The sequence below is a fragment of the Nycticebus coucang genome, chromosome 3, assembly GCF_027406575.1.
Source record: "Nycticebus coucang isolate mNycCou1 chromosome 3, mNycCou1.pri, whole genome shotgun sequence".
In the NCBI taxonomy this organism is placed as follows: domain Eukaryota; kingdom Metazoa; phylum Chordata; class Mammalia; order Primates; family Lorisidae; genus Nycticebus; species Nycticebus coucang.
In genome coordinates this window covers 11,251,524-11,267,350 of record NC_069782.1, presented here as the reverse complement: position 1 = coordinate 11,267,350, position 15,827 = coordinate 11,251,524, and the positions used below count along the sequence as shown (strand labels likewise).

The 15,827-nt window shown below is 51.2% G+C and overlaps 1 protein-coding gene across 7 annotated transcripts in view; it reads right to left on the bottom strand.

The window, feature by feature from the left end:
- Positions 1-640: 640 nt before the first annotated feature.
- IL2RB (interleukin 2 receptor subunit beta) overlaps positions 641-15,827 on the bottom strand; it is a 32,504-nt gene continuing 17,317 nt past the window's right edge. For 2 of the 7 annotated variants that reach the window (XM_053582606.1, XM_053582607.1), the window contains one exon: positions 10,498-14,726. In XM_053582606.1, coding sequence (XP_053438581.1) covers positions 13,956-14,726 — 771 coding nt within the window. In that variant the 3' untranslated portion in view covers positions 10,498-13,955. The other 5 variants (XR_008378697.1, XR_008378695.1, XR_008378696.1 and 2 more) reach the window with 5 other exon arrangements.

Here is a 15,827-nt window from a genome sequence, read left to right as displayed (position 1 = left end):
ATCCAGCTTAGAGTCACAGGACCTGGCTGAAACCCCAATGCATCCTACTAGTGGCCCGGAAAGATGTCCCCAGGTTGCCACAGGATGATAAAGCTGAGCTGTTGGTGGGAGGAAGACACAGGGTGGGCCCCAATCAAATATGACTGTGTCCTTAAAAAAAGGGACCTTTGGAGACGGAAACACACATGTGCACAGGGAGGATGCCATGTGAACGTGAAGGCAGAGAGCGGTGATACTTCCACAAGCCGAGGAACCCCAAAGATTGCCATCAAACCACAGACGCTGAGGAACTCCCTTGATCTTGGACTTCCAGCCTCCAGAACTGTGAGATGATAAATTCCAGCTGTTTAAGCCACCCAGTTGGTGGCACTTTCTTGTGGCAGCCCAGGTCAACTAACACAACACTCACTGAACTGGAGCCAGGTTGGTGCTGTGCAGAGCCTGTCTGTGTGTTCACCTTCCTCCCAGGGCCCCGCACACGGCAGCCATTTACTCATTGTCCACTGGAGAGACTGAAGACCAGATGTCTGCATTTTTAAAATCAGAGAACTTCAGGCAACATGATGGAGTGGAATGAGATAGGACCTCATGCACCCTGGGGCTGTAGGGCACCTCTCTGAGCTCAAGGACGGCCCTGGCTGTAAGACCTCCAATAACCCAGCCTGGAGGTACAACACCCTTCTCCTCCACCAAGTCACAGCACTTGTTTTCCGAAATCATCCAGTTTAGTGGTCTACTCCCTTCCCTCCTGCTGTCCCCACTCTCTTTAGATTGTGAGCCCCATGAAGTCAAGGCCTTATCTGTCTTGCCCCTTGGTAGATCCCAGCCTAGAACAGTGCCTGGCACACATGAGGAATAAATATTTGTTGAGTGACCAAATGACAGTTACTACGAACTCCTTTGATGACATCGCAGGAAGGATTTTTAGAGCCCTTCACAAACATAGCCGATCACATAGGTGCCTCAAGTCCAGGCTTTAGAGTGGGAATATGTGTCTCCACTCAGCAAAAGACGAGACTGAGGGTCCGAGAGGAGATGTTGACCTGCTCCAGGTGCCACTACAGGAAGAACAGAGCCTCTGGCCTGCTCTCTTTGATGGGGAATGTTGTGGTTTCCAAATTATCACAAACCAGTAGCTTAAAATAACAAGAATTTATTCTCTGAGAGTGCTGGGACCAGATGTCTGCCATCAAAGTGTTGGCAGGTTCGTTCCTTCCCCGAAGGCTCTGGGAAAGAGTCCTTCCCTGCCTCTCCCTGCCTTCTGGTCGTTCTGGCGGTCCTTGGTGATTCTTGGCTCTGAGACGCGTCCCTCCAATCTTTGCCTCCGTTGTCACATTGCCACGTGGACTTCTTCCTGCCTCCGAATTCATTTCTACACACCAATGTTCATGGCAACTTTATTCACAATTCTCAAAAGTTGGAAACAATTCAAATGTTTATCAGCTGGGGAATGGATAAATAAATTGTGGGATGTGCATAAATAAACAACTACTCCACAATAAAAAGCGATGAATTACTAATACATAAAACAGCACAGATGACTCTCAGAAGTATTACACCAAGTGAAAGAAGCCAGACTCAAAAAGCTTCATAATATATGATTCCATTTGTATAACATTTTAGATGTGGCAAAACTAAAGGAGAAGAAACCAGATCAGTGATGGCCAGTGGCTGGGGATGGAAAAGGGGACTGACTGCAAAGGAGCTCAGAACTTCCTGTGGTGATGGAATGATTCTACATTTGATCGTGGTAGTGGTGACATGATTGTATTCATAGAAATGTAGCCTTAGAAGGATGAATGTCACTCAGGTAAATTATACCTGAACAAATATATATATTACATAAAAATCCCTCTCAAATAATAATAATAGTCCCTTTTCTCTTCCATTGCTAGAGGAGTTAGCATAGCAGCTTAGGTGACAGGCAGGGTAAGGAGTTGAAGAATCATCAGGGTGGGGTGTAATGGCTCACACCTGTAACCCTGGCCTTCAGGGAGACCGAGGCTGGAGGATCACCAGTTCAAGATCAGCCTGGGCAACATAGGGAGACCTCTTCTCTACTGAGAATTTTAAAATTTAGCTGGGCATGGTGGCATGTGCCTGCAGTCCCCACTACTTGGGAGGTTCCTCCCTTAGAGCCTTCAGACAGAGGTCATGGCCATGCTGACACATTGATTTTGGACTTCTAGCCTCCAGGACTCAGGGAGAATACACATCTGTTGTTTTAAGTCTCCTTGTTGGTTACAGCAGGTCTGGGAAGCTAATGACCCATCCTGGAACCTAAAAGAGCTCATCCTTCCAGACAGTGTCTAGACAGCGTCTGGCTGGGACGCTCAGAGCCCACGCCCTCACCTTCTCACCGCAAACCCTGGGCCTCCCCAGAGGGTTTCAGAGACAGAGAGAGAGACGCAGCTTAGCAAAGAGGCTTCTCCAGAGTGGGCTGGACCCTCCCCACTTAAGATGAAGAGGAGAATGTGAGATTATTTGGAAATAAGGTCTTTGCAGATATAAGCAAGTTAAGATGAGGTTATATTGGGTTAGGGTGAACCCTAAATTCAATATGACTAGTGTCTTTATTTTTTTCTTCAATTGTTTTGAGATAGAATCTCACTATGTCACCCTCAGTGAGGGCCGTGGCATCACAGCTCACAGCAACCTCCAACTCTTAGACTTAAGCGATTCTCTTGCCTCAGCCTCCCAAGTAGCTGGGACTACACGTGCCCACCACAACTCCCAGGTGTTTTTTTTATTGCAGTTGTCATTGTTGTTTAGCTGTCCCAGGCCGGGTTTGAACCTGCCAGCCTTGGTGTGTGTGGCTGGCGCTGTAACCACTGTGCTACGTGCACCGAGCCATGACTAGTATCTAAAAAAGGAAGGAAACTGCACACTGAGACACAGACACACAGGGACTTCAATATGTCATTTGGGGGGACAAAATTCAACCCTTAATAGGTAGGGCAAGGGGGCAGGAGCAGGCTGGCTGTTGACAATGATGTGGGCCAGTGTTCTAAAGATTCCATGTGACCCCAAGTCCCTGAGTCACTTCTGAAGTGTTTTCTCTCTCTACACTTGAGCTGCTGCCACAGAAATACGGTGTGACCTACGCCCTTCCTCCTGCAGGTCTCTGGAACATGAGGTACCCAGTGGACGGAAAGGACATGCAGCCAAGCTGCTCACTGGGAACATCTTTTCCAAGGCCGCCTAGCCAGGGTCCGGTGGGCCACTCTGTCACCTCTGTCCAGTGCACGCCACATGCACCACAACTTGCTTGCTCACCCATTAAAGTGGTGTCGGATCTCAACACAGCCACACAAAAAGAATAAGAAAAATGCCGAAAAGGAAAAACAACAAGGCTCAGTCACTCCTCTGGAAGAAAGTAGCCAAGCCTGGGGAGATAGATTGGGGCAGACATCAGGTCTCCTCTGTCCCCCAGCCCTCTGGGGTCCTTAGCAATACTTAGGGACACCCCTTAGGTGCTTTAAGAAGCAAGAAGGCATCAAAGAGGCCTGTGATCGACTCAAGTGTAAGACTTTTCAGGAGTCACTACCATGGTGGCCTACCTTCCTCCATCTGAACAGGGACTCAAGGTCACTAAGGGTCCTCTAGACCATAAAATGCTATGACTTATAATACAGCTAACCAGGCCCAGGACAGGCCTCACTCAGGTGAGAAAAATGGTCATTTCTCCCCATTTGACAGGTGAGAAACTGGAGGCTCAGAGAGTGGTGTGATCAGCTCGAGGTCACGTAACCAGGACACACTGGAATCTGGAATTCAAACCCAGGCCCTCTGACTTCAGAGCCAGTGGCTCTTTCCCAGTGCCACCCTCTCCTGTCTCTGCGTCCCTCCCTCCTTCCCTCTCCACTACGTCAGTCCCGGCCCAGTGTCCTGGAATCCTGCCTCTGTGTAAAGGTGCCACTGGGACAAACTCACAGGCCCCTCCCCTGCCCTCTTTCTGCTTCCCCGGACAGGCGGTCAGGGATGCAGAATCTAATCAGGGGTTGGGGTTTGAGAGGTGCTACCTCAAACCACATCTGGGTCACGGAATGGAAACTGCATGTGTCACTCAGTCTAACCTTCTTCTCCACTGTCGAGTCCCAGCAGGAGCGAGTGCTGGGACAGACAGGGCAGACTGAGACTCAGAGAGGGGGTGCAGACTACCCAAGGTCACACACATTGGAGGCAAAGTTTTCACCTGTTTACCACCAAAGTGACCTGATTCCCAGTCCCATGTTCTTCTCAATACACTGTCCAAAAATCAATTCTAAAAATTAAAATAAAAGAACAATATCATTACCATACATACAGACCTTAGGCAGAGAGTTTACAAAAATTTCCCAAAGACATAAAATGACAATTTTTAACTTTTTTTTTTCTTCCCAATGTTGCACCCACAGCCCCTGCTGCAGACAGACCAGTTTGCAGGTCTGGCTCTTACCCTTGAAGGGATCCCTGTCCAAGATCACAGGCACCCAGGGTTCTCCATGGAGGCTCATTCCTGATGCCCTTTTATAGGAAGCCCCGGCACTTACTCGGGTATCCCTGAATTCCTCTCTTCTCCCCATCAGCTGCGTCATCAGGCCCCTGTTGTCTTGGTATACAGATAGGGCTCCTGATGCTGTGACTTCTGTCCTTTCTTCTGTCCATGATGGTCACTCAGAACCTGTAACTGTCCTCTTCCCTCTGTTCTTCCTCCTTTTCTCCTGTTTACCACCTGCGGCAGGTTCTGGCATTCGGTGATGGATAATGGGTCATGAGGCTGAAGACCTGGAGAGGGTCACAGCCAGATTCAGAGAGCAGGGGACTGGGGCACAGAACAGAAGAAATGACCTTTACAACAAACCCAGTTGGGTGGCTTTCTTTTTCTCTGTCTAATGTGCAGACACATTTTACTTGGCTGGCTTGTTTTCAATTTTTAAAAAATTAGCAGCCAATATTTTAAAATAAGGATGCTAAAAAAGAAAAAAACTAAAATAAGGATGCTCTGCATAAAAAAGTAGAATTTCCTGCTTCTCTTAAAAATTCAGAAGATCTGGCCTGCCTCCTACCATGGCAACAATCAGTGGTGGCTACCCTGGAGCAATTTCAGTTTGACACAGACCCCACCATTCCCTATTGTCACACTGGACGGGTTCCAAACTGTTACTAGAGTCAGAAGCCTGGGTTTGAGTCCTGGCTCCATGCTTATTAGCCACATGACCTTGAGCTACAGGTTATTTGATCTTGTTCTGTCTCTGTTTCCTCATAGAGACAAAAATCCTAAGTGGTGCTCTGGAAATTAAAAGAGACAACTTACATGAGGAACTGAGCTGCATCTGTACCTATTAAGGCATCACTGTTACTATTACTAACCCCCACCCCCCACTGGCATCTGGGTTTAGAATCCCAGGAGCAAAGTTTCGTCAATAGTTTCACATTTGCAAAACTCACAAGCAGAGCGGCGCCTGTGGCTCAAGGAGTAGGGCGCCGGTCCCATATGCTGGAGGTGGCGGGTTCAAACCTAGCCCCGGCCAAAAATCAAACAAAAAAAGAAAAAAAAAGAGAGAATCGCTTAAGCCCAGGAGTTTGAGGTTGCTGTGAGCTGTGACGCCACAGTACTACCCAGGTGACATAATGAGACTCTGCATCAAAAAAAAAAAAAAAAAAAAACTCACAAGCAACGGAATTCTCTTGCCAACATGCATGTATTTTTTTCCCAGCTGTTTGCTCTGACCAGCGTCCTAGCAGGTGCTTTTCTACACAAACTGTTCCAAGAATCATTGGACTGTTGGCCAGGGACATCCACTCAAACACTGGGGTTCACCACTACCAAGCCCATTCCAAACACCCTCAGGTCTCTCAAATCGAAATAGCTCATTTGAATAGTCCAGCACGCATAGTAGGGTTTCAGCAAACACATCACGATGACTGCGTAATGGGTTGCCTACCTAACATGTCACATTAGGTTCTCCCAAGCAGCAGCTCATCCAGGGCATTTAAAGTTGAGATGGGAGCTGGGGAAAGACTCCAGTGACAAATTTGCTGTGTCCTTTTAATCAGCATCCTTCCAGAGGCCACAGAACAGACTAGTTCAGCCAAAAGGGAGCTTAGAAGTAACACAGATCCTTCCTCTTCGTATCCTTCACCCCATTTTACAGATGAGGAGATGCTTCGTCAAAGGGACCAAGTAGGACTGAACTGGGAGAGATATAATGCCCTTGTCCTGGACTCAGCCGGCGGCAGGTAACACAGCCGGGTTTGGGAGGGAGGAGGAAGACTTCAGAGCTGTCCCTCAGCATCTCCACACCTCCTAGTTGTTTGTCATCAGGGATTCAGGCCACACCTCAAAGCACTATCCCACCCCAGACCTCTCGGGCTGCTTGGGGGAGCTGGGCCATCAGGAACAGGAGGCTGGGTAGGCAAGAGTAGCGGAGACCCCCACCCCGCCGTGGCATCCAGCTCAGCCCTGCCCCAAGCAGCATCACCCAGAAAGCAGCTGCATATCCGAGAGGCAAGTCAGTGGCATCCACAGCCCCTGGGCTGCCGTCACAGCCCTGTCACCGTCTAGCTACTCAACAACCCTCTCCTCTCTCCTGAGTACTTTACATGCACTCACTGCTTTATCCTCCTGGCCTTCCCTCTTTTAGAGAAGGGGAAACTGAGGCAGAGAGGGGGAAACTGAGGCACAGAGGGGCTTAGCTATTTGCCCAAGGTCACAGCTGGTAGGCAACAGAACCAGGAGATTTAACCTCAGTTGCCCAGGTCCAGAGTTAGGGCTATAACCATTGAACAACACTGCCCCGAGGGGACATAAGGCCTTCAAGAGCAGGATGGAGGTTTGTCCAGGCTGTGTCCCCAGCCCACAGCAGACTCTCACAAATGTTGCTGAGTGAATGACTAAATGAATGAAAAATTCTTCCCTCTTCCAAGAATTGTCCTCAACCATTTCCCAAACTAGCTGAAGTCCGCTGAGCCCCCTTGCTAAAGACTGTACAATGTTCCCCTCTGCCTCCTGGGGTGTTCTCGGCAGCATTTCCCAACAAAGAGAGTGCTAACGGGACCAGACTGACTTTCTCCCATGCCACGGGAGGGCTGTGTCGCATCCTCCATGGCCACTCCCTCCCCCACAGGCTGGGGACTCTGTAGACAGGGCAGTAGCCCGCCTCTTTTCTGTGGCCAGTGCTTGGCATGCGGCCAGCTGCTGGAAGAATGGGGGATGATGAGTCTTCTGCCAGCTCCCCCTCCCCTCTGCATCCTGACTTCCTAGAATAGTACACTGGGTACCCCCCACCTGCACCGCTTCCTGCCTCGTAGCACAGCCCCCCAGCTTTATGATGGGAGCATCAGTGTGTCATAGCCCTGGTGATGGAAAATGTCTAAGCAAGTCACCAAAGGGGATGTCCCCAGGCTGTCCCAGGGGCCAGGGCTGGTGCTGGTGGTGAGCCCAAATTTAATCAGCACCCCCTCCCCCTCTGCCAAACTCATTGTGTGGCCTGGGACATGGCAGGGCCTCCTGGCCTCAACTGCAAAACAGACGTCAGAGTTGTTGTCATCCCTGTCTTGTTAGGTTGCCATGAGAGTGTGTGAAATACTAGTTGTACGCACACTAAAAGCTGTAGTGAAGGCGGGGCATGGTGGCTTATGTCTGTAATCCCAGAACTCTGGGAGGCAGAGAATTGCTTGAGCTCACGAGTTCGAGACCAGCCTGAGCTAGAGTGAGACCTCATCTCTAAAAATAGTGGGGCCTTGTGGCAAGCCCCTGTAGTCCCGGCTACTTGAGAGGCTAAGGCAAGAGAATTGCTTAAGCACGAGAGTTTGAGGTTGCTGTGAGCTGTGACTCCATGGCACTCTACCAAGGGTAACACAGTGAGACTGTCTCAAAATAAATAAATAAATAAATAAAAATAAAAGCTCTAACAAGTTGTGCCCATGTGAGTTCTAATCACTGCCTGAGACTAGTATGTGATTTAGGCAAGTGACTGAACCACTCTAAGCCTCAGTCCCATCTGTAAAAGGGGCTAAGAACAGTACCTCCCCGTGGCATTTTTGTACGGATGGATGTGGTGAGTTATAACACAACCTTCTTAGAAAACAGCACGATGCACCTAAGTGCTTGATAAATGCCATCCTTGAAAAGACCTTGAGGACTGAAAACATTCCACTGTGGCCCCGATGGGTTCTGGTCCCCACAGCCATCCCTCCCACCTACCCACTTATAAAATCCAAATTGTCCCCTACTCAGTGACGGCTGATCTGCAAGGAAAATCCCCAACTTTTCCAAAACCATCCTCAACCAGCTACATCTGAAACTATCTGAACTCTGGCTGCCCCCCTTGCCAGAGCCCAGTGCTCTATTCTACCCTCCTTCTCTGAATTAGAAGGCTGTTTCAGAGTCGTCTTCATCCTGCCTTTTCTGAATAAAGGCTTGTGCCAATGGGGCTCTGGCTGATTTTATTCCATGGCTATTGTAATCAAAACCATGTCCCCAGAATCTAGCCCAGGGTCTGGCCCATGAGAGATGGTTATAACAGAGCTATCTCAGGATGGGGACAGTAGTTGGAAGTAATCACTCATACTTGGGACAAATCAGAGGGCCTCCCAGAACAGGAGATGCTTGAGTGGGGTTCTGAGGGACGTGTAGGAGTCTAGGGGTTTGGGCAGCAGAACTACTTCAAACTGAGGGGTCAGCAGGTGCCAAAGTAAATGAGTCAGTTGTGGTCCCTGCTCTCATCACCACTCCCCGCCCCCAGCCTCTAACTTTTGAGGTGAAATACTTGTAGTCCAGGCCTGAAGCCACATTCTGTGTGTCACCTGGAAACACAGAACATCGGGGCTAGGAGAACACTTAGAATTCATCCTCTCTGACTGCCCAATACACAGATGGGGCAAATGAGGCTCAAGAGCAGATGGGACCTCTCCAAGGCTACCTGAGGCATGGAAATTCACACTAAGGACTTCAGCCATTCTCTGGAAACAGAAAGTCGCTGAAGGTTTAAGCAGGTGCATGGTGTGGCCAGATGTATGATCCTGAGCAAGCTCAGCCTGGCAGTCGTGTGCAGCTGGAAGGATTAGCCAGGCAGGTGGTAGGGACAGGTGGACCCAGGAGGGGGCCAAGCAGAGGTGATGGTGCTGGGTCTGTGGCACAGGGTTACAGGGGTGGGGATGAGGACAGCCAGTGAAATGCCAGCGCAGTGGGACACTGGATCGGCCCAGAGGGTGGAGGCAGCAGGAGGGATTCAGTTAGGGGGAGGAAGGAGGAGGCAGGAGCCAAGGGCAAGACCATCTTGGCCTGCAGACAGCAGGAACTTCAACCACTCCTCCCGGCTGCTCAGCCCCGTGGATGTGCCGTGCGAGCTAATCAAAGAGCTTTTCACTCTCTCCCACAATCACAGACATGGATTGTGCATCCCTACATTTTTCTTTCTAAATTGACTACTGGGAATTTGGCTAGGTTTTTTTTTCTGTTAGTATAATATTCTCCTGTGCAGCCTTGTATATGCAAAGCGCCAAACGTTCTGGAGCCAGCTGTACCTGGGTTTGAATCCTGGCTCTACCAACCATCAGCTGCACTTTCTAACCTCCCTGCACCTCAGTTTCCTCATGAGGAAAATGAGGAACAAGATACCTCTTTTGTAGGGTCATTGCCAGGTGATAAGAGATGATGTGTGGGAAATACCTGGCCTAATGTCTGGAACATGAGTAATAGTTCTCTTGCCCCCTTTTACATACATAATGTGTTTCTTGACACAACTCCTCAATTAGCCAGGAGATCAGTAATGAGGACAGTGGTGGGTAATTCATCCTAGACCTGGACCTGTGGTTTCTGCCATAATTTGCTTGGGGATTGTGGGCACTAGAAGTTGCTTACCGGGGGAGCTAGGAGGTGGGGGGAGGGGGAAACAGGTACATGGGGTGGGGATCAGGAAGGTGAAGGAGCAGGCCCAGTTCAACAAGGAGGAAATGTGAGAGGCTGGAAGGCCTCCTTTCTCTCTTGCCTTTGCTCTCATCCCCCAGATCTGCCCCGGCCACCTCCTGGTGCTGCTCCTCCCTCCTGCAATCTGATCCAGGTGGGCCTGTGTCTCCTTCACCCCTCCACCCCTGCCAGCTGCTCTCCCTTTGTCCCCTCTCCCAAGGTCCACACTCTCATCCACATTGGACACAACACACAGTGGCTTCTGGCCCATGGCTCCATCTCTAGCTGGTGTAAGGTGGCCCCTGACTGGCTCCCCGCCAGTGCGGGTCTCTCATCAGGCATAGTGGGGACAGCTGGGTTCCCTGGGCTTGCCTGTTCATGGGTCCCTCTCAGCTTTCCAGACACCCTCATCTCAGTTCCTGTTTTCCCTGCCTGGACAATCAGAATGAGAAACAAAAGCACTCACTCCTCTCGTGAAAAGAACCTGAGAGATTCTGTGGTCCAGAAATGTCACCAGGTGTCAGCTCCGATCAACTGGGGGCTGCCTCCAGCACAGCACGGGAGAACCTAAAGCTGCACGCAGGCTCTGCAGAGAGGAGGGCTGTGGTCAATGAGAAATGTCTCCCCTGGCTGGGTGCCTGTAGTTCAGCGGCTAGAGCGCCATCCACATACACTGAAGCTGGAGGGTTCGAACTCAGCCTGGGCCTGCCAAACAACAATGACAACTGCAACAAAAAATAGCCGGGCATTGTGGCAGGAGCCTGTAGTCCCGGCTACTCGGGAGGCTGAGGCAAGAGAATCGCTTAAGCCCAAGAGTTTGAGGTTGCTGTGAGCTGTGACGCCATAGCACTCTACCCTGGGCAACATCGTGAGACTGTCTCAAAAAAAAAAAAAAAAAAAAAAAACAAAGAAAGAAAGAAAGAAATGTCTCCCCTGCGTGGGGACAACCGATCCAAAATGTTTGCCATGAATGTGGCTTTATGAAGCCAGAAATTGCCATTCATGATCTGGTCCCACTTATATTTTTTTTTTGGTAGGGCACTGAAAAGAATATTTTTATTGGTAGGTAGGAAGGTATGTAGAGGGATCGATCCATCATCAAGAATAGTATTTCCTGCTGGGCACAGTGGCTCACACCTGTAATCCCAGCATTCTGGGAGGCTGAGGCAGGTGGATTGCTTGAGCTCACGAGTTCAAGACCACCCTGAGCAAGAGCAAGACCCCATCTCTAAAAAACTTATCTGCGTGTTGTGGCAGGCACCTGTAGTCTCAGCTACTCAGGAGGCTAAGGCAAGTGAATCACTTGAGCCTAAGAGTTTGAGGTTGCTGTGAGCTAATGACACCACAGCACTCTACCCAGGGCGACAAAGTGAAACTGTCTCAAAAAAAAAGAATAGTATTTCCTTAAGCAGAGACTTGTGAAATATGAAATGAGGTTAAATGATGCCTGGAAATAGAGTAAGATAAACCTTCCTCCTATTTATCAAAAAGCTATTCCCTTTACCATCCTTTTCCTTTCTCTCAAGGAGGAAGTTTACACTTAGTTCTGGTGTGTTTTCAACTGCTGCCCAATACCTCCTGATTTCCCCTTTCACGAAGAGACAAGACTTCCAGCAGGCAATCCATTGCAACATTATTTTGTTATATTGTACTTGCTTTGTTACAGATACCTTTTACTTACAGTGAAAATCTGTTTTTCCATTTACAGAAGCAATAGAAATATTTTTCTTTAAATAATGTATTTAAACAAAAAAGTGAACTGATTTAAAGAAAAATATTAAGAAAGACATAACAGGGTGGCGCCTGTGGCTCAGTGAGTAGAGAACCGGCCCCATATACTGAGGGTGGCAGGTTCGAACCCAGCCCCGGCCAATCTGCCACAAAAAAATAGCTGGGCCTATAGTCCCAGCTACTCGGGAAGCTGAGGCAAGAGAATCGCCTAAGCCCAAGAGCTGGAAGTTGCTGTGAGTTGTGACGCCACAGCACTCTACCGAAGGCGACATAGTGAGACTCTGTCAAGAAAGAAAGAGAGAGAGAGAGAAAGAAAGAGAAAGAAAGAACAAAGATGGTACACGCAGATCATTAAGGTACAAATATATGTATGTATGTCATAAATGACCAAGACTTGACACATGTAACCCTCCCCCTCCCCAGAACTCTTCAAAGTGAAGCAGGCAAATGGTATTTTTCGGATGAAGATACTGAGGACGGAGGAGACCTGTGGCCCGGAAGATACAAGGTCAGATGGCAAAGAGTGAGGCTGCCAGGTAATGAAGCTCTTTCCACCGGAAGGACCCAAGACGCAGACAACCACAAACAAGGGGAGTTTGTTTTGGGCATAGAGGGAACAGAAATCCTGACAAATGGTCAGTACCCCTCAGCATAAGAGTTTTTCTCTACTGGGAGCCCAGGCTCCCTGGTTCATGAGGTTCAGCTCCCCCTACCTTTTCCTTGTCTTCTTGTACCTGTTTCTTGAGTTCGGCGGCCCAAGACTGAGAGGTGATCTGATCGGCTAGCTCAGGTCTGGCCTTGCCAATTGGACAGAGTTTCGTGCCAAGCCACCTCATAGGATGCTGGTCCGCCTGTGGGTGGGCTTGTGTTCAAGTGCCCAATAAGATGTGAGCAGTACCTATAAGGGCAGGCACGGAGCAGTCCCAGGTCAGAGTTTGCGTGGCAGGCTCCATGTCTTCCTGGGGCAGGAGGTTGGGACAGTTGTCACCGTGCCATCACAGTGTGATCAATGCAGGGGCAGAGGAAAGAGAAGTGGGGCGGTGGGGCTAGTGGGAGCATTGAGAAGGAAGGAGCCAGCTGTGTGAGAGAGGAGGACTACAAGGTAAGATGAGCCTGTTGCAGGACCAGGCATGCAGGAGCTGTCTCTCCATGAAGGCAGCCCAGAGCAGAGAGCTCAGGAAATGTGGTGCCAGAGAGTTCATTAATTCATCCAAGGAATACTATACAGTGCTGCCCTGTGGAACTGCCCTCCAGTGCCAGGCCCTGGGCTGCAGAGGAGACACCTCTGTGGAGGATGCAGTGGGAGGGGCCCAAGCATGGGCTCCCCTGGGCAGCATCAGAGGGGGCTGCTGCCTGGGCTGTTCAGACTCCAGCGTTTGCTTTTCAGCAACTTCCTTTACGAATCGGTGAGGCCACTGTGGAAAAGATCCAGCAGGTGTCCACTTGATGGGGAGATTTATGTCCATACTTGAGTCACAACATTAAGGATGCAGCAGACAAGCACTCTGAGGTCCAAGAGATCCCAAGGGACATGTGACAGGGCCTTTCTTTCCAGCCCCCTTGGGGCCCCGGGAGTTTCTCCTTCCAGCACTGACACGGGAGGTTTTGGCAGTGCTCCCCTCCAGGAGGAGCAGAACTGGCACCTGAGGATAAAGGAAGCCTATCACCTAGATAAGGGACAGGGCACACGAGGCCTAGGGAACAGCACATGCCAAAGTGTGGGAGCATGAGGGACCTCCAGGTGGCTCTGGACTGTGGTGAGGGTTCCAGAAAGGCTATGTCCCAACCTGATGCCATGATGCTGGAGGGGCAAGTCCTGAACCAGAAGTGATGCTGAGGGTGGTGGGGAGCCATGACAGGGCTCTGAATAGGGGAGAGCAGGCCATGTTTGTGTTGTGGAAAGTGTACTCTGGCTGCCCTATGCAGCGTGGGGGAGACAGGGAAGGGGGAGGCTGGAGCAGGAAACCCAGGGAAGAGATCAAGGCAAAGACCCCTGGAGAGCCACAAGGACTGATGTCTGCACATCAAGGGGGCTGGCGAGATCAAGGCCCCAGAGATTAAAGGGGGAGTTGAGGAGTCAACTTCACCACAACCCCCACCCCACAATTCCTGGCTTGGGCAGCAGGACCAGAGAGCAGCAGTTGAGGTTTGGAAGTAGATGAGCTGAGTGTGCAGGGCTGGGGGGCCATCTGGGTGGGGATGTCCCTGAGGCAGCTGGACACCAAGTTCCTTCAGCAATGGACAAGTCTTGAGAACAGAGACCTCAACTGGGCCCCCCTCAGGCCTGGGGTAGCAGCAGGCAGTTTCCTGCCTCCCGCCCCTGGCCATCTATCTACACTGAGTGAGCCGGGTCCTGATCCTGGAGTTCTTGGAGGGACAGGTAAGCATCAGTGATGGGGCTCAGGGAAGCGATAAGGGCCCTGCCCTGGCCCTCCCCAGGACGGCTGGGCCAGGGGAAACCAGCCTCCTCTTCAGGGCCGGGGGCAAGGACTTCTTCCCCAGCCTCTTCTAGCGCCAGCTCCGGAAAGGACTGGAAATCCACCAGGTCTGGAGCTCTTGGGGTAGGAAGCCTCGGGGGCTGAAGATCCCAGTGTCCAGGGACTCCCTCTTGCAGGGAGGGGGGCGGCCTCTCTTCATGAGCCCCACTGCCCCCTAGGGCAGTATTTGGGGGTCTGGGACCACTGAGGAGACTGGGGGAGAAGAGCAGCAGGTCCTCCCCAGGAGGGAAGGTGCAGTAAGCATCATCATCCCCTGACAGAGGATGCAGGGGCGGGAGGGGAGGCCCTGTGGGCACCCCAGGCCCAGCCTCTTCGGGCTCCTCCTCGGCCTCCTCCTCTGTGCAGGGATCGTAAGTAAAGTACACCTGGCAGGCCTCGATCTCCAAGGCATCCGGGAGGTGGAAGAAGAAGTAGCCCTGGTTGGTGAAGCAGCTGGTGAGCGAGTGGCCACTGGTGGAGGGCAAGGGCGAGGCCACCTTCTCCTGCTGCAGTAGCAGCAGCTGTGCAGCCTTGCTGTCCCTCTCCAGCACTTCCAGTGGGGAGATCTCAGGGGCTGGGCCGCCAGGGCTGAAGGAGGATGAGGGGAAGGGCGACGAGAGCCACTTCTGCAGGGATAAAGGCCTGAGGTTAGAGGGCACCTCCTTCACACTCAACAAAATTCTTAACTCCTCTTCCTCCTCCAGTAATTAGCCCAGACCTTCCCCCTCCAGGAAGCCCTCCCTGACTATACCCCACCCACACGCCTGCTGCCAGCTCAGAGAACATGGCCAGGAATGGTGCAAAAGTGACTGTGTGAGTCTGACACTATTCTAGATACTGGGGACACAGCAAGGGGGTGTCTGGTGAGGACTAGGTAAACGTGTAAATCAACCAACCATGCCAAAGCATGGGACCCTGAGAGCACATCTTGCTCACTTTGGACACCCACTGAGGGGTTGTATCTCAGACCCAATCACAGCACAGCTGGTGGCAGAGCTGGGGCCCAGGGTCCCCCCTCACTGCAATGGAAATGTGTCTGGTGGGGAGCTGTTGCTCCCCCAATTCACTTCTCTCCCCCAGTGCCCTGCAGCTCACCACCGTCTCCCACACTCTCCCTCCACAGAGAGGAAAGCTTTCATCAGAGCCCTTCTTGGTTGCTCAAGTGTGTAGGGAGCCCTGGTGAGGAGTGGGATGACCTAGGTTCCAGCCCCGGGCCTGGCGCTCACTAGCTGTGGGTCTTGGGCAGGCCACTGCACCTCTCACTTTCTTTTCTTTTTTTTTAGAGACAGAGTCTCACTTTATCGACCTCGGTAGAGTGCCGTGGCATCACAGCTCACAGCAACCTCCAGCTCCTGGGCTTAGGTGATTCTCTTGCCTCAGCCTCCCCAGTAGCTGGGACTACAGGCGCCCGCCACAACACCCGGCTATTTTTTGTTGCAGATTGGCCAGGGCCGGGTTTGAACCGGCCACCCTCGGTATAAGGGGCCGGCGCCCTGCCCACTGAGCCACAGGTGCCGCCCTGAGCCTCAATTTCCATAACACTTAGCCACCTCTTTTCTGGCTTCCTCCCTATTATTTATTAGGTCTCCAGGGAGCTGTCAAATAAGAAAATGGACGTGGAAACACCTGCACAGGGTAAAATGCAGGCTACACACAGAGGTGCAGGGGGCGGTAGAAACCTCAGGAAGGGGTGTCAGGTGTCTCACATGGGAGACTTTGTGAGCACT